The sequence below is a fragment of the Pelobates fuscus genome, chromosome 5 (assembly GCF_036172605.1).
Source record: "Pelobates fuscus isolate aPelFus1 chromosome 5, aPelFus1.pri, whole genome shotgun sequence".
NCBI lineage: Eukaryota > Metazoa > Chordata > Amphibia > Anura > Pelobatidae > Pelobates > Pelobates fuscus.
The window spans coordinates 13,414,866-13,434,257 of record NC_086321.1 but is presented as its reverse complement, the minus strand read 5'-3'; the positions used below and the strand labels follow the sequence as shown (position 1 = coordinate 13,434,257).

The window sequence follows — 19,392 nt, the reverse complement described above, 5'->3', positions numbered from 1 at the left end:
TCTGGATGTCCCCTAAATACAGGGGGTACGGTGACAAATGAGGGGTCCCCTGGTAGGTCTGCTCTGGGTGAGCAACATATTCAAAATTTACCCAGATCAGACTAGGGGTTCGGGAGTTACAGACATTTAAAGATTTGACCGACTGCAGGGATTCAGTAGCCGAAATCAGCTCCATAGATTCTGGCCCTGTAGTCGGTCTACTTCACTGCACAGAAAGTACCGAACATTTCAGCCATCCGACTCTAATCTTTCGTTCGGATGAATCCCATAGTCTGGGGAATTCAAACTACCGAACGGCGGGCCGTTCGGCAGTTTGAATCGTACGTTTTGGTGATCCTGGAGGTCTGAGCGGTGTCTGGTTAGTCGAGCGTCCGATTTTAGTTCCAGACGCTCGACGACCAAACACCGCTGTTCGGCAGTTAAGATGGCCGCCGCCACGTGGAGATTAGGCGAACGGCGGCCACCCACGAACTCAATTACGGTACTTGCAACATTGTTTCTTTCTATTAATGGGAGGCACACGACCACAGCAGGGTGGTCTTGCATTCGGTACTTTCAATCGGTTCCCGAACCGGCTACGTATATCTGGTTCGGGAACCGATTACATTAACAGGCTGGTAAAATACATGGTACATTCAGGGACAGGTAGTTCGAATAACATATAGCAGTTTAAGTAACAGTCTCTTTTTTTTTTAAATTCTTTATTTTGGTGGTGCATAACAAAGACATGGTTGGTACATGGCAAATTCGTAAGAAGCAGGTATACAGAGTGGATTTACACAAGCATTGCCATAATGTGGCACCTTTTTTTTTATTTTTCCATAATGCAACAAGGTTCAACCTTCGGGATGTGTCTGAGAGGGGCGACTGGGTAGGGCGGTTTTTGTATGAGTGGGAGCTCCCAGGTGTTCCCGAGCTTTAGGTATTAAAATGCTCGAGAGTCTGTAGTAGACTAGGGTGGGGTCAGCATATTTTAGCTCACGGAGGATTGTAGGTGTACAACCCGGGTATGTTCTTAAGGTTATCTGGTGGCCTGAGATCAGGTATATCAGGTGTGCAGTAGTGGTGATAGATCGCCCAGCGTATGGGGTTATACCTCCGTTTTTTTTAAAAAGTACCCCTAACCTAGGGGGTAGCGGGGGGGGGGTCTACGGGCCAGTTCGATATTAATGGTCTCCAGTTGCTGTGTGTCCTACACAAACATGGTAGATATGAAAGAATAGAGGAAAGATAAGTGAGAGAACAAATTTAAACAATATATCAACAGGGATAGGAAGCTTCCTCGTATACAGTTCTCCATGTCCAGACTTGGAAGGGTTCAGGTGGTAGTAGCTTGCGAGTTGTCGTTCCTTGGGACAAAGGGGGCGATGCGGTCTGGGTCCCAGTTTTCGGTGGCAGTGTTAGAGTGCGGTCTCCTGTTCTGCCCTACCAATCCCAGTGCTTTCATGAGCGCTGGTGCCCCTTCTACAGAGGTGATGGTGTGATTAGTTCCGTTGTGGGGTACTATCAGGGACCCCGGGGCTCCCCAGCGGTAGGGGATGTCTGCGTTTCTCAATTGTGAGGTGACAGTTCCCATTGATTTGCGCCAGAGTAGTGTGCTTTTGGTGAGATCCTGGAAAAAAGACAAGGAGGAGCCCTCAAAGGTCAGAGGCGTTTTGTTTCTCAGGGCTGACATTATTCGGGTTTTGTCTTGGAAGGTTAGGCATCTGAGTATGACGTCTCTTGCCGCGCCAGGTGTCAGCTTGGCAGCGCTATTGATGCGATGTACCCCATCTACGATTATCATTTTGGCGGTAGCGTGGGGTAATATGGTGTTTAGTAACCTGCGGAGATAGTGTGGGAGCTCCTCAGCTGTAACTGCATCAGGGATTCCTCGTATTTTTATGTGATTTCGGCGCTGTTTGTCTTCTAGGGCTGTGAGTTGCAGGGAGAAGTGTGAGTGATGTTCTTGTAGCTGGTGCACTGTCTCCTTAAGGGTTTTTATGTCTGATCTGGCGTCAAGGATATCCTCCTCTGTGGTTTGTACCCGGTCTGTGATGGTTTGTATGTCGTTTCTCAACAGTTTTAAGTCTGCTGCCCACAACTTATGTATGTCAGCAAGCAGGTTTTTCAGGTCATTTTTGGTGGTGGGGGCCGAACCGTCAGAGGTCTCAATGGATTGTATGAGACTTGCCTGTGTGAGTAGTGTGGGATCTTTCTCCCTCTGCGCCTGGGTGCTCGCTCCTTGATCCTCTGTACGGAGCGTTCTGGGCTGTGTAGGCTGCCTCAGCATGTCTCCTATGTCCCTGCTGTCTGCTGTGGAGTTCGGTTTTTGAGACCGGCGTCCCATTGCCGGCATGGAGTTGTGGGTGGTCTGTGTGACGTGAGGATCGGTGCCTGGCGAGCTCTGTGTGTAGCTGCTGTGCAGGAGAGCCTCTAGGCCCAGGATAGTCGGTGCGTAGTAGGCCGCAGACCTGCGCCGCGGCTTGGAGTGTTTCGCCGTGTATAAGAACGGCATCTATCGGTGCGGCTCCGAGCAGGCAGGTCAGCTGGGGCGTTTTTAACGTCGGATGGGGCTTTGTTGGGAGGATATTTGCTGGATTCAAGTTTGTTTTGGAGGAGCTTTCAGGAATGGCGTCCGTTCTGGTCGGTTAGCAAGCCCCGCCCCCCCTAAGTAACAGTCTCTTGTGGCTGCTTCTGCCACAGTGCTTATAGGGGATCCCTAAAAAAAAATTTGGATTCCCTACTACAGAATTCTGGAAGCCATGGGTTGAGAACTTTGCATCTCGGTACTTGGAGCAATGGCCCAATGACTGTGTACAGGGAGATTGTGTGTCAAAGGTTCTGTTTGAGGTGTAAATGACAGTCCTGGAGACTGGATCTTGGACGCTAGATCTATAACTAAATCCACACTAAAAGATTCATTTAAAGTGAGCTGCAGCGATACAAGATCCAAATGCAAAGACAGTCTATAAATTTGAATGTGTCACCCGGGTAACACCAGGTTCGTAGTTTCGACCTCTCAGGTGTGGTTTAAAGACATCTAACCTTAGGATAGGGCTGTTATTTCTTGGACCTTTGGCATACAAAGGTTCTGAGCCACCGCCTCACAGAGCCATTCTGATTAAAGCATTGCTTGCCTGGTTTAGAATACTACGGGTGTGAGGGAAAAGGCTGAAATTGGGCCGAGCCTTTGCTATCCCAGCACATGAATTAATCCTGGAATCTTAGGGATCCTGTCCACAATTGGATAACGGATTTGGAACTGGGAGGGTAACATTAAATGGGCCTTTCAGGCTGGAGTAAAGTATTTTTTAATAATAATGCATTAATACCCAAACTGCAGCTTGTGCGCCTTCATCAGAATTGAGTCTTTAAAGAAATGAATAAACAAAAAGTAATTCTGATTCCCGATGTGAGTCCTGCTAGGTGCCAGGTTCACATATTGCTTGTTGAATCTCAGACCCCAATGTGAAATGTTAATATATCAAACGTACTGTTCTCTTGCTATTGCTGTCTTTGACCACACAATATTATAATTGTCCTGCTCAAGCATCTTCTTAAAGCCATTAAAGCAATGGTTAAAAAAAGACCTCCTGTTATCCTGGACCTGCATGGCTTGAAGAAAAGCAACATCAGGCAGGTCCACCAACCAGGAGCTTCTCATTGTGGTCAGTGGGGCCTGATCTTGTCCCATAACACTGGAGTTTATGGGGTACGTTATGTCCTGAGTACCACATGGGATGAATGGATGTGTGTTATAAAATGACAGAAGCCGCAGTATTACTGCTCTGCATTTACATAGATCATTTTCAGTGTTTGAAGTGAGCTGTGTGCATTAATTGGAAGACGAGGAAGAGATTTCTCCTGTATGGTCTTTTAAAGGGACACTACACACACCGGATGAATTTTAACTTGCTGAAGTGCTTCATGTCTGGTGTTTTTTTTCTTCTCTTTCACAATAAGATTTCAATAAAAAGTGGCACTTTTATAAATGTACCTAGTTATACTCTCTGGCTATCAGACAGCCAGTCCTGTTGTGTCCTGGTTTGGTAAGTAAATTGAAGCTAAACTCAAGAGGCAGCAATTGCCCAGAGCAGAGGCGGCTCTAGACTTTATGAGGCGTTAGACGAAACTCAAACATGAGGCCCCACTAACAACAAAGTGAAAAAAACAGCGTTGCAATACATGCACACTGCCACATATACACATTGATGCACAGTTTACCTGTGTATGTGCCTGAGAGTGTGTCAGACAGAGAGTATCCTTGTGTATGTGAATGTATGTCTCTGTAAGCATTTTAGCGTTTTTGTCTGGGACTGTATGTGTAAGGGGAAGTTGCTTGAAGTGTGTTGTGTGTATGGGGGTCTGCCTGTGGCCTTTGTGCGTTGTGCTTATGGCAAAGCTATGTTTCCTGACTGTGTGTGTATGATGAATGTCTTCCGCTGGTGAGTAAAGGGGTACCAGTGGCAGGGAGAGCGTGACAGGGTGAAGGGGGGGTAAATGGACAGGGGGGTTTGTGGGAGAGGGAGTATGACATGGTTTGATGAGGGAGTGTGACAGGGTAAGTGGAGGTAAGTGTGTCAGAGCAATTGTGGCATGGTAGGCCTAAACCGCCCGATTAGAGAGCCACCCTTGGCCCAGAGCACATGCCTTGCAAAGACTTCTCATTGAGCTGCATTGGGAAGCCTGTGATTGGACAGAAACAAAGTCTGGGTAGGATTAGAAGGGGAGGGCTTGTAAAAATCTGCAGCTTCTGCAAATTGTTTGTTATACCCACAATGAAAACTATTTATCATTAAATGTATACATGTTTTCACTGGGCATATACTTGCTAAATAGTTTTATTAAAAAATGTAATTTGTGTTTGTTCCTTTAAGTAATTTACACGCATATACTAGTTTAAAGGAACACTATAGTCACCTAAATTACTTTAGCTAAATAAAGCAGTTTTAGTGTATAGATCATTCCCCTGCAATTTCACTGCTCAATTCACTGTCATTTAGGAGTTAAATCACTTTGTTTCTGTTTACGCAGCCCTAGCCACACCTCCTCTGGCTATGATTGACAGAGCCTGCATGAAAAAAAAAACTGGTTTCACTTTCAAACAGATGTAATTTACCTTAAATAATTGTATCTCGATCTCTAAATTGAACTTTAATCACATACAGGAGGCTCTTGCAGGGTCTAGCAAGCTATTAACATAGCAGGGGGTAAGAAAATCTTAATTAAACAGAACTTGCAATAAAGAAAGCCTAAATAGGGCTCTTTTTACAGGAAGTGTTTATGGAAGGATGTGCAAGTCACATGCAGGGAGGTGTGACTAGGGTTCATAAACAAAGGGATTTAACTCCTAAATGGCAGAGGATTGAGCAGTGAGGCTGCAGGGGCATGTTCTATACACCAAAACTGCTTCATTAAGCTAAAGTTGTTCAGGTGACTATAGTGTCCCTTTAAGAATTTTAGACCTAACAAAAGTCATAAAGTACAAAAATGAAGTATAAATCCAAAATCTTCATCAAATACCCTAAAAATCCATGGGTACACATCACAGTGGGGACCAAAGGCATGGACTTTACTTATTGAGACCCATCAAGCACTTTATAGGGATTTTGTCTTTGTCATTACCTCCATGGACTGGGGCACATTTGAGTTAATCAGAGCTTTACATTGAATTCTAAGAATAAATGCAGACCATGCACCACTGTTTTTTACTCACATACCTGGGAACATTGGAACTAACAGGGTCACAGCAGTTGAAAGTGTAACTAGACATGGAGTTCTTTGTCAAGGAGGGAACCCTACCTGGACAGGTCAAAATAAAAAAAATTCCTTCTGAGCAGCAATGCGTCCCCTCACTGAAAGAACGAACGTGTTATATACAGATCACAGTGAGTGCCCCTCGCAGTACCTGTGACTCAGAGCCCTGCTACAAGACCAGGATACCCTAAGCGCCATACTGGAAGGAGCACAAACTGTGATCTGCACTTGCTTGAGGTGCAGACCACATCATCAACCCACCTCCCCATCTGGGACCCTACTCTATATATCTGCTATCCCATCAGAGATTATAATTCCCTCCTGCCCAAAGGTACAACACATACAGCTTTCCACAAATACACACAACCACAAGGTGATCCAAACACACGCAAAAACCTCACAACATTCAGCACACACAGACTGGTGGAAAGACAGTGGGACGGAGGATTGAAACAAAAGAGGAGAAGAGACAGAAAGTTGGAGAGGCATGCAGAGTGAGTCCGGTAAGAAGACACTAAAATAAAAAGGCTGAGAGACAGAAAGGAATTCAGAGATCTGAGGTTTCTAGTTATGCCCGCGGCAGTCCAAAACTTCCTGTTTAAAGAATGTGAAAGAACGGAAAAACAGGGGCAGAGCTAAACAGTGCTAGAGAGAAGGAGTTCCACCATTTGCAAACCAGCGCCAGGGACCTCCTCACAACTCAACTTCATTCTGATGAATTTGTTATGGTGCCCTTTAAATTTTATTGGTAAATAGATTGTGGTTATGATGCCTGGAGAACCCTGGTGCCACTGTTGAGTCATACTGAATGAGAAACCCTTGGTTCTTGCAGCCTGGCCCCACACTCCTACTTCTGCCCTAGCAGCATTGCAATACAGTGATAAACGCACTCTCAGTTGCACTGCCCAATGCTGGTAAGAACTGCTATTGCTCGTAACTCCACATTAGCTATACCTCCAGCTTGGGGCGGGAAGCGTCAAACTGTTTGTAAATAGTTTAATATTGATTCATGAACAGCGCCAGGAGAGTCCAGGTACCATAACCCACTTATTTATTTATAAAATATTTTACCAGAATGGATACATTGAGATTTCTCTCGTTTTCAAGACTTGAATTTGATGAAGTGGTTGTGGTGCCTAGAATGTCACAATAACGGAAATTGAGTAACTCCAGATGTTAAACAATTAACCTGACCTTGTTTGGTTTTGGTACCTAGCAAATTGTCAAATAGTAATGGGTAGTAATATAATATCTATCATTGTGTACTGGTTCTGCAGTCCTGTAACTCACTCAACCAGTATGTTTAGTCTTTGAGTGCATGTTTGAGTGATAATTCTCTTGGTTTAGCTGTAAGTAGTTCAGATGCTTTGTCTGTTCGCCAGTACTTCCTGTCCAGTTGCCTGTCTCTCCTTCAGTAGAAGATACATTCCAAATTCCAATTGATCGATGGTGAAGGTCCACACTGATGGTTGATCATTGCTAGTAGTGCTTCTAAGGATCTCAGTGGTCCACTGCAAACGCTGCTCAATAACATTTGTAAAACGAACTCAACTGGGACTCCAGAACAATGGGAACATGTTCTCTTTAGTGATAAATCGTGTTTCACCATCCGGCAATGCCATGATTGGCTCTTCACTTACTGGGTGCCAGGAGAACACAACCGACTGGACTACATAGTGCCAACTATATAGAACGGTGGAGGGGTGATAAGGTTCTGGACTGTAGTTCCTGTTTGGATCTCGGATCATTACCAGGATACACCATGCAATGTCACTGTAAATGATACTGCATTAGCAGTTTTTGTTTCAGATTGAAAAAGTTCAAGTACAAATAATTTGTGAAGTTTAGAGAGGAAATAATTAACTGACCTGCAGAGAGCCCAACACATCTAATACTTTTGGGATAATATGAAATGCTGACATTGATGAACGCATAAATGGCCATCAGCTGTTACGAATTCTTCCAAATGCCGCTACAATGGCCCAACGTATAATGGAAAAACTTATCTGGGTAGCGGAGACCGTTAGAGCAGCAAAGGGTGGAGGGCAACTCACACATTTATGTCCCTAATTTGGACTGATTTTGGGTTCCATATACTTTTAACCACAACATTTAAGCATTGTATAATGTAGAACTTATACTTCTATATCAAGTTTTTTTTCCAGTACAAATGACAACATTGTCCCACTTGACTTTCTTTTTTCTTATCAAATATATAAAAATTCCTTAAAAATGGGAGAACACATCTAATCTCCAAATCCAAAGGATACTCTGTAAACTGGAAATTATGGAGAATTGGTCAAGAAATTACAAATTTGACAAAAAGACAAACAAACAACAACTTGGAGAAACAGCAGAGTTTGAGAATTTTTACATTTCAACTATTTTGTCCTAAAATGTGCAATTTTGTACCAGTCTTAGTTTGGTGAATTTTTGGTTTGATCCCGTTTTCCCCTCTCATCTCTGCATATTTTCACGCGTTACTGCCGAAATCCCTCTACCATCCGCCTAGCAGTGCGGAAAAGGTAATTAACTGACTTATACTTCATCACACTTTAGTATGGACCTATTAAAATGGCTTTTTAAAATATTTTGCATCAATTAATTTCATATTTTTTTTTTTTAGTACACAGTAAAGTTGACACGTCTGTGATTTGTAATAAATCAATTCACACTAAGACAGAGTAAGAAGATTTTTAAATCAGTGACATCAGTTTAAAAGAACTGTTACACCTTTGGAGGAGCAGAGGGAGATGAAATGCCCCATTTGCACCACAAGGTATCGTGTGTACACTGTGGATTTTTACATAGACGTCTCAAAATATGTACAGAAGAAGAAAACTATTATGGTAGAAATTTTGCCCATGGCCACAGCCGGTTATAAGGACAGGACACGTCTGGGACCCACGCTGCTATTTGTAGTAAAAGACAGATACTCAGTCTGCGGACAATCCCTCGCCCATACCCACTTCTCGAAGGAAAAGTACAAAGTATCTACGACATGGGCAAGGAATAGAGCAGAATGAGACCAAAACATTATTTAGCCACGCTCTAATAGGCCCAATAAACAAGTAAACCTAATCCCACCCTGGTGCCCATGATGCTCAGCCGTCCATCTGCTTGGCATTATGGGAATGGTGGTTCACAGCAGCTAGGGTACCAGAAATGCCTACTCCTGGCCAGTATTTCACATTCACATCATATCAAGTCGGGAGATGCCATTGTATACACGTTAATTGTCTGGGCTAAATGCATTCCCTCAATGATTTAAGAAACCCCTTTGAGACACAAGATGTAAATAACATCATTGATAAATTCCTCTGGTAACAGAAAAGAAGTCGGCCTTCCCAAATATGTTTCCGAAAAATAAACAAACGCATGGTTGTAAAAATGTTGTTAAAATACATTGAAACAACATTAAAACCTATTTAAGGAACAGCTGGCATCGGACCAGGTTTAAATGCTTGTGTAACGGTCCACATTAATCCGTGGTTTGATTCCAAATAGGAAGCATCCAATCAAACCTTGGCCCCTTCATCCTTAACCTTTGATAAACGTGATGCATTGGTCTATTGGTGGAGATCCTGCACCTCAGAATCATTTGGTATTATTATTATTATTTTATTATTTATATAGCGCCATCAGATTCCATAGCGCTGTATCAAACCATTTCCCATGTGCGCAATTTTCCGTCACCTACTTTACCCTGTGGCTTGGCAGACCCAATGGGGGGGATTTGGAATTAAAGCTACGGTATGCAATGTTAAAGGGACACTATAGTCACCTGAACAACTTTAGCTTAATGAAGCAGTTTTGGTGTATAGAACATGCCCTTGCAGCCTCACTGCTCAATCCTCTGCCATTTAGGAGTTAAATCCCTTTGTTTATGAATCCTAGTCACACCTCCCTGCATGTGACTTGCACAGCCTTCCATAAACACTTCCTGTAAAGAGAGCCCTATTTAGGCTTTCTTTATTGCAAGTTCTGTTTAATTAGGATTTTCTTATCCCCTGCTATGTTAATAGCTTGCTAGGCCCTGCAAGAGCCTCCTGTATGTGATTAAAGTTCAATTTAGAGATCGAGATACAATTATTTAAGGTAAATTACACCTGTTTTGAGTGAAACCAGTTTTTTTCATGCAGGCTCTGTCAATCATAGCCAGGGGAGGTGTGGCTAGGGCTGCATAAACAGAAACAAAGTGATTTAACTCCTAAATGACAGTGAATTGAGCAGTGAAATTGCAGGGGAATGATCTATACACTAAAACTGCTTTATTTAGCTAAAGTAATTTAGGTGACTGTAGTGTTCCTTTAATATGTATGTAGGTTAATTACAATAAAACTAGAATCATCTCCTATTTATAAATCAGTGTGCCAATCTTTTCCAAGCAGGTCCAAAGGAAAACAAGGGAAGATATAATTGGTTAGCCCTTACATTCATTAAATAATCAGCATGACTTCTTACGTCATTACAGCTTATTGTAACGGTTATGGGTGCAGCCATTCTGGTTTCTTTGTTTTTTCTATAATAGTTTTTAAGCAGCAGCCATTCCATTATTGTATGATTCATACTCTGAGGGTTCGGCTACAGCAGGATTTGGCCACAATGAATTGTGTGACCCTTTCAGTAACAATGGCAAATCCCCAGGATCCATTGCTATCAAGGGTGATTTGGATCTCAGGCTAAATCCTGCTACATTCAGGCCCTCAGAGTCAGTCATTGGTCAAAGTGAGCACATAACGTGTGTCTATCCATCCAAAATTCTTTATTATTAAATCAGCCGCTAAGGGAGCTGGCTCTGGGTGCCAGGGGGGTCCCCTGAGTTTGGGAAGGGAGCGGGGGATTAAAACATATTGAAAACATTGACTTAGAGTGGAGAGAAGAAAGATGTCCTTCAAGCACCAAACACACGCAATAAGCCGTACTAATTCATATAAGATGTAATAATATGTTACAATATGATTTAGTGGTTATGGTACTTAGAGTGTACCTTTATAATCCATGGTAATCGGTGTTGTTGGGTCTAAAAATATTCCCCTTCACCATGGATCTTGGTGAAAGTCCAACTGATTAAAGATTCTACAAACTGTGCATCGGAATATGCCATACATCTGATGGAAATCGAAATAACTCTGTACATGGCAGGTAAGAGGTTAATATAATATAACTCTGTACATTGCAGGTAAGAGGTTAATATAATATAACTCTGTACATTGCAGGTAAGAGGTTAATATAATATAACTCTGTACATTGCAGGTAAGAGGTTAATATAATATAACTCTGTACATTGCAGGTAAGAGGTTAATATAATATAACTCTGTACATTGCAGGTAAGAGGTTAATATAATATAACTCTGTGCATTGCAGGTAAGAGGTTAATATAATATAACTCTGTGCATTGCAGGTAAGAGGTTAATATAATATAACTCTGTACATTGCAGGTAAGAGGTTAATATAATATAACTCTGTACATTGCAGGTAAGAGGTTAATATAATATAACTCTGTACATTGCAGGTAAGAGGTTAATATAATATAACTCTGTACATTGCAGGTAAGAGGTTAATATAATATAACTCTGTACATTGCAGGTAAGAGGTTAATATAATATAACTCTGTACATTGCAGGTAAGAGGTTAATATAATATAACTCTGTACATTGCAGGTAAGAGGTTAATATAATATAACTCTGTACATTGCAGGTCAGAGGTTAATATAATATAACTCTGTACATTGCAGGTAAGAGGTTAATATAATATAACTCTGTGCATTGCAGGTAAGAGGTTAATATAATATAACTCTGTACATTGCAGGTAAGAGGTTAATATAATATAACTCTGTACATTGCAGGTAAGAGGTTAATATAATATAACTCTGTACATTGCAGGTAAGAGGTTAATATAATATAACTGTACATTGCAGGTAAGAGGTTAATATAATATAACTGTATATTACAGATTTTGCATTATCCTGGCGAATAACGTATACTGCACTTATTGCTATGGTGACGGCTATACATTACTCCAGATCTCAGCAAAGAGATACCATTTATGTTACAACAACGTAGGGGAAATAGGAAGTAATTATACATCTGCCAAATATAGAAGAGTCTTCAATTCTACTAAATTTCTTGCAAGTCTAAACATAGTTTCAAACCATGTGGTTCTTGTTTTTAAATATTATGATCATAATATAATCCTGAATTATCTTCCCAAACCATTGTTTTCACATCATATGCTTGTACACCCCATAATATAACACCATTAAGACTGCTGCCACAATGATCACTTGATAAATGAAAGACTTATCGGGCCTCCTTGTTCTCCTGATTGGGAAAGCCGTGGAACATTGCCCGTGTGTTCGTAAAGAGTTCGATTTATTTTAGGAGGCTTTCCTGTCCTCTTTAATAGCCCATCCACATAACTTATTCCAGAATGACATGCAATCTTCCTGATTGAATAGCGGCAGCCCTAATCTAGAAGAGTGATTCTTCCAACAGACCCCAAGGAAGGACCCTGGCAATGCTAGTCTGACAATGTCCCCACTGGAACACATAATTAAAATCTGTCGAAAAATTTCTGGAGATAGAGACTGGTCTAAAAACCCACTGATCTAGAGCAGTATTTTACTGTCTGATCGACCTAATGCGTTGCTCTGTGCGTGACATTACAAATGTTAAGATTCACATCAGTCTGCTGGCTTCTGATATCTAACCCCCCCAAAAAAGCTGGTTTAGCTGGTTACAACGACAGAACATTGCTTGATACAATAACAGAAATAAGAGTTCTAGAATTTGAAACAGGGCTTATCAATGGCAAACTTTGCAATAGACGTTCTAGAACCCAGTGGTTAAAATAATGCAATGCATTGGACACGCTATAAAGAGGCTGCTATGTATAAAAAGATAAGACTTTTGGTTGTCAGATATATGTGCCCAGAGCATTGCAGAACGTCACACTGGATTCACATCAGGGCTAATCAAAAGACTAATTAGCCATCACGTCAACAAACGGAATTCTGGGATAATCGTATTACTGCGATATGGGAATTACGGCCTGGTGGGAATCATTTGTACACGTTTATTGGTGGATGAAGGGGCCAAGGGTAAAACTACAACCACAGAAACCCAGAATGTAGAAACAGTCCTCTCAGTTTGATCAGTTCAAAGTAATAACTTTTCAATATCAGAATATCCATTAAATATTATTAAGAACAGACAAAATTCCTACAATCGCTTACTACTTACATTGAGATGCATTGGACGTTCGGAAATGATGTCTTGTCAAAATACATAGGTAAACATTTTTGCATTCATTTCAAAACATACTTATATGCAGTTAAAAGTCTGTATAATAAACTCTCTTATATACTCTTATGTCGTATGTCCTAATTTAACAACCGCGGTCTGGCAGGGATTAGCGCTTTGGGAGTTGACTTTGCAATGGATAAGAAAATGAGATCATCTGAAATGAGATTGGCATCCAAGGGAAGCAAGAAAAAAAAAATCGAAGATAACCTGAAACTGGACATTTATATTAAATACCAGAGTGAGCTTCTTACAATAAATCTTCCGGTATAAAAAGGAAGAACTGTGTACAATGGTTCGGATTACGGTAACAAATTTCAGTTAAAGATGCATTCTCTCTCACGCCTGGCAAGGAAAAATTAGAAATGCACTTTTTCTTTTTTTTTCAACAGTGCAAAAATATCCTGAGAAAATGTTCAGATTATAACAAAAATACAAAGGGCGGCTCCCATCGCTAAGTTTTTGCACAAAACACTTCAAGAAGATATTTTGTTAAAACAAAGGAAAAAAAATAAAACAAAAAACCTTATAAATAAGAATAAAAACAAAAAATCTACATGTTGTTTCTAACAAAAACTACTGCACCTGTTAGCAAACCGGAGGAGGATTGCTCTAAATGACTGTTACGAACTGTATACATTCAGCGATAGCACGAACGACTATCTGGCACTGAATGCGTTCAAAGTTCATTTATGGCCAATAAGGGAATAGGAGGTAAATTGTAATTCAAGTTTTATTACGTTTTTTTTTTTTTTCTGTTTTTTTAATTTTCCCCTCTGTTAGCTTCATAAATAAGTCTCCATTTCACCTCTCGGTCAACTACGAAATTTTCAAATAGACTCTCTGGAAGAGATTTTTCCGTTCTTGTTTTGTGCAACTCGGATACAGAGCCCGCTATGGTGCTGTGACGAGAGACAGTGCATCTTTAAGAGGGTGGGTAGAAGCAGCCCTTTCCCTCCCTAGCTGCACTCTAACAGCTTGGCCAGACTGTCTCGCAATTCAGTGAGTTCAAATATTTTCCCATCCAGAATTTCTAAAAGTGTCTTCAAGTTATTGCGAAATGCTTCTTGTTCACTCTGACTCTTCTCCAAGCGTTGCTCTAAGTCCGTCAGTTGCCCTTCAAGGTCTTTGTTATGCGTTTCAACCTCCTACAAATAAAACAAACTGTGGTTTAGTTTAATACTTTGTATCTGTACACCGACAGTGTATATACACAGCTCTCTAGAAATGTTCGGGGGTTTGGTCACATTGTATCTGTACACCGACTGCGTATATACACAGCTCTCTAGAAATGTTCGGGGGTTTGGTCACATTGTATCTGTACACCGACAGCGTATATACACAGCTCTCTAGAAATGTTCGGGGGTTTGGTCACTTTGTATCTGTACACCGACTGCGTATATACACAGCTCTCTAGAAATGTTCGGGGGTTTGGTCACATTGTATCTGTACACCGACAGCGTATATACACAGCTCTCTAGAAATGTTCGGGGGTTTGGTCACTTTGTATCTGTACACCGACAGCGTATATACACAGCTCTCTAGAAATGTTCGGGGGTTTGGTCACATTGTATCTGTACACCGACAGCGTATATACACAGCTCTCTAGAAATGTTCGGGGGTTTGGTCACATTGTATCTGTACACCGACAGCGTATATACACAGCTCTCTAGAAATGTTCGGGGGTTTGGTCACTTTGTATCTGTACACCGACTGCGTATATACACAGCTCTCTAGAAATGTTCGGGGGTTTGGTCACATTGTATCTGTACACCGACAGCGTATATACACAGCTCTCTAGAAATGTTCGGGGGTTTGGTCACTTTGTATCTGTACACCGACTGCGTATATACACAGCTCTCTAGAAATGTTTGGGGGTTTGGTCACTTTGTATCTGTACACCGACAGCGTATATACACAGCTCTCTAGAAATGTTCGGGGGTTTGGTCACATTGTATCTGTACACCGACAGCGTATATACACAGCTCTCTAGAAATGTTCGGGGGTTGGTCACATTGTATCTGTACACCGACTGCGTATATACACAGCTCTCTAGAAATGTTTGGGGGTTTGGTCACTTTGTATCTGTACACCGACAGCGTATATACACAGCTCTCTAGAAATGTTCGGGGGTTTGGTCACATTGTATCTGTACACCGACAGCGTATATACACAGCTCTCTAGAAATGTTCGGGGGTTTGGTCACTTTGTATCTGTACACCGACTGCGTATATACACAGCTCTCTAGAAATGTTCGGGGGTTTGGTCACTTTGTATCTGTACACCGACAGCGTATATACACAGCTCTCTAGAAATGTTCGGGGGTTTGGTCACTTTGTATCTGTACACGGACAGCGTATATACACAGCTCTCTAGAAATGTTCGGGGGTTTGGTCACATTGTATCTGTACACCGACAGCGTATATACACAGCTCTCTAGAAATGTTCGGGGGTTTGATCACATTGTATCTGTACACCGACAGCGTATATACACAGCTCTCTAGAAATGTTCGGGGGTTTGGTCACTTTGTATCTGTACACCGACAGCGTATATACACAGCTCTCTAGAAATGTCCGGGGGTTTGGTCACATTGTATCTGTACACCGACAGTGTATATACACAGCTCTCTAGAAATGTTCGGGGGTTTGGTCACATTGAATCTGTACACCGACAGCGTATATACACAGCTCTCTAGAAATGTTGGGGGGTTTGGTCACATATGATTATCAGGATTATTTACTAAAGTGAGGATACACAATTAATTTAAAGTGAAATTTAAGTCAAGAGTAGCCAAAATGGACGCATAGCTGACTTCGAGAATTTTTGAGGTTTGGTTATTTTGACGTTAAATTTGAAATTCCCGTTGAATTCTTATATTAACTAACTCAATGTGCCATGTCCATCACTAAAGAAACACTTGAAAACTGTAACCTTATTTGTTTTCTTTAAAACAATCAATTTTCTGTCTGTCTGTCTATCCTGGTAAGATATTTGATATATATAATGCTCGTGCTCGGGCTGGTGCTTTCTATAGATACAGTAGAACCCAAGCAGCCTATACATTTCTCACTGCTGCACATCACTTGCTGATTATTGACCTCTAGGAATCAACACACAGCCACATCCCTATCAATACCTACCATAGCAATCTATGGTGAATTTAGAACCGAAATATCCCCAAATTATGGACTAGCTGATACGCACAATGCCTTATATGTTCAAAGTTATAGAGGTAAAAACTGGAGGAGAAGTTAAAACATATATATTATATAGTGAAAAAATATATATCTAGACTTTTAACTGGTCTTCAGTTCTTCCCTTTATTAATTACGTGATCTGTGAACCAAACAGCAGGAAAATGCTCCTATCAGTGTGATGGGCCCTAATTGGGTCATTTCTGCCCATTTTTGGTTTCCGTTCCCAAACTGAGCTCTGACAGAAGTTCGAGTGTCCCAAAAAACGTTCTATCCTCAGAGAAATTTCTCACCATGTACACGTTGAGATTTCTTGCAGGGAGGAACCAGCAGATTCCAGACTCACACACGTATCGTCACACGTTAGATAGACCCACCTGGCTTATGTACCATCAGTTTTGTCATATTTTTAATAAATAAACTCTCTTACAGGAGAATCGCAGCAGAAGCCCTGGCTTTTTTGTCAGACCACTTGGAAACAGTGCGACACAACAGGGGGATGGTCTCTGAGGATTCTTTGCACCATAACCACTATAATGTATGCAGTGGTTATGGTGCGTATAGGTTTTTGGTTTTTTTGTTCTATGTATTTGGACAGCACTATGGTCATTGCTGCCGCCCAGGAGTAGTGGGAGTTTGCGCGCAGGACTTAATTTTTGTATGTTTGCATGTGCTTTTGTATCACACAGCCCATGTGTTCCCTATTAAAGGTTAATAAGTAAATACGGGTTTAGAAAATACCTCTCTAGTTCTCATTAGAGATTTTTTACCTGTAGCTGAAATAAGCTACCTTGCCCCCTAAATATAGTAAAATAGTGCCTTTATTTCAGTCTGCTGCAGCCTGCTTGACTGACACCATCAGAAGTGGTGATCTCAGCCAATCACAGTGCTTCCCCATCGGATTGGCTGAGACTGTCAAGGAGGCAGATCAGGGGCAGAGCCAGCACAAGTAAAACACAGCCCTGGCCAATCAGCATCTCCTCAAGATTAATTGAATCAATGAATCTCTATGAGGAAAGTTCAGTGTCTGTCTCCATGCAGAGGGAGGAGATACTGAATGTCAGTCACACTGTGCAGAACTGCCCCAGGAAGCACATATAGCAGCCATCTGAGGAGTGGCCAGTGATGTTATCACTAGGCTGTAATGTAAACACTGCATTTTCTCAGAAAACAGTGTTTACTGCAAAAAGCCTGAAGGTAATGATTCTACTCACCATAACGAATACAATAAGCTGTAGTTGTTCTGGTGACTATAGTGTCCCTTTAACTTTCTTTTTTGTTTTTTTGAGAGATGAGCCTTTATAAATAGTTACCATACCAGCATTTCTCATTTTTTATTGTATATCATTTCAGGACTTTATCCTAGATGAATTATTTAAAGCTTATCAATGTTTCTTTTGTATCCGTTCATGCTCACTGCATCTGGAATATCGTCGTTTATATCAACGTTACAATTAGTCTCTTATCATTCTCTATTAAATTCCTTTGATGAAGTTCTGAATCTGCATACTGACACAGATCTGTCATTTCCTGCCGAGCTAAGCATTTTCAAAGTTCCACGTTCTCCTGGAATGTGACACCATGGACTGAAACCTGACCAGAACACACAGTAACCATTAATAAAATAGGACGTTTTACTCCCCCTTGTCATTGGAACACGTGCAGAGCTGGGAATTAGGGAATTGGAAATGAACATTTTAAGTAGGAATTGTTGTAAATATGGCCTTGATTTAATATTTTTGGAGAAGCTTTTCAGATGATTTCATATTTTAGTTGTCCGTATAATTTTGTGTCACTGTTGTGTTAATTTGGGGAAGAGCTGCTGTAACTGCGGATATTTAACACTTTGTTTCCGGTTTTTAAGCGTTTATACACCGTGTGGTTATTTGATTTCATATTTTACATATTACACTTTTAAAATGATTTCATATTATTAAAAATATACTAATATTCGAATGCTTTGATATTTTTGGATATATACATTTTTTTCTTACATGTGATATTTTTTAAAGGGTTTCTCCAACCCATATAAATTAAAAAAACAAAGATGAATGCACTGTTGAAGCCCCTTCCCCAGCGCTTCGAAAATTGTTTGAAAATATGTTTTGCTTACCTAGAATCCAGCTGACATTGCGGCAGCCGACATGTTGTCCAACGATTGGCATGCTCTGAGCCAGCGAGGGGAGGGAAAAAGGGAGCGGGGAGAGAGTCTAAAACAAACTGAACGGAGGGGATCGGTAGGCGAGTAGGCTGCACACAGGGAAGGAGAGGAGACTGCAAAGTGGATATCAGATTACATCTGTTTCTAGAGTGCAGTGCTCTGACGACAGACTTAAAATATGCACAGAACTGACATTTGGCAAAGAATTCCAGGCTGCCAATATCATGTGTGCCGGGTGTGAAACTCGCCACCGGCACACAAATAACTTTCAAACTGAAACACTGCAAAGCCAGATTCCTTCTACCATTACCACTTCCAAAAGAAGAAACGGTCATGAACGTTGGAGTAACCCTTTTATATATCCTTAAAAATTGATGTTAAAAGATTTTTCCAAAACCATGAGATCGTTTGAAAAGCTTATTGAAGTCTATTAAACAGAGGCCGATATTAGCTTTCTCGTTTTCCCTTAACATGAACGTGATCTGAACGGCGACTCCTGAATATCTTTCAGCAGAGAATCAGTGTTGATTTACTATCACTGTGTGCATTCCTCGTAATAGTAAAATCTTTCTGAAATACTTACATTGATTATTTCACTACAAATTCCAAAACAGTCAAAATCTATAACAAGACAAAGGAGGGTCTGGTTTGTGTTCGTATTTGTTTCCTACGCTTGACAAAAGTGGGAGAGCTACCTTTTATAAGGCCAAGCCCTCAGCCACCAGAAAAGGCTCTATTTACGGAGGATTCCACGTTTCCTCTTTATTTGTAGAAACAGGGGAACTATCCAAACAGAAAAACAAGTACCTGTAATTTTTGGCTCAAAGAATCTCTCTGATCTTGCAATTCTTTTGCATGTTCGATCTCTTCTTTCAATCTTTCTATTTCCTAAAAGAAACAGTGTGAAAATAGATTATTATTATAATTATCAGACTATTCAAGCCACCAAATAAAAACAAAAAAAACACCCAAAAGGCCCAGCATGTTTAGTCC

At 41.0% G+C, this 19,392-nt stretch overlaps 1 protein-coding gene across 3 annotated transcripts in view; it reads right to left on the bottom strand.

Annotated features, from left to right (window-relative positions):
* Positions 1–13,249: 13,249 nt before the first annotated feature.
* The window catches only part of HOMER1 (homer scaffold protein 1), a 102,812-nt gene continuing 96,669 nt past the window's right edge, over positions 13,250–19,392 (bottom strand). For all 3 annotated transcript variants that reach the window (XM_063453581.1, XM_063453582.1, XM_063453583.1), the window contains 2 exons: positions 19,207–19,287; positions 13,250–14,191 (listed from right to left, as the gene is read on the bottom strand). In XM_063453581.1, the coding sequence (XP_063309651.1) occupies positions 14,003–14,191; positions 19,207–19,287 (270 nt within the window). In that variant the 3' untranslated portion in view covers positions 13,250–14,002. The remainder of the gene's footprint in view (positions 14,192–19,206; positions 19,288–19,392) is intronic.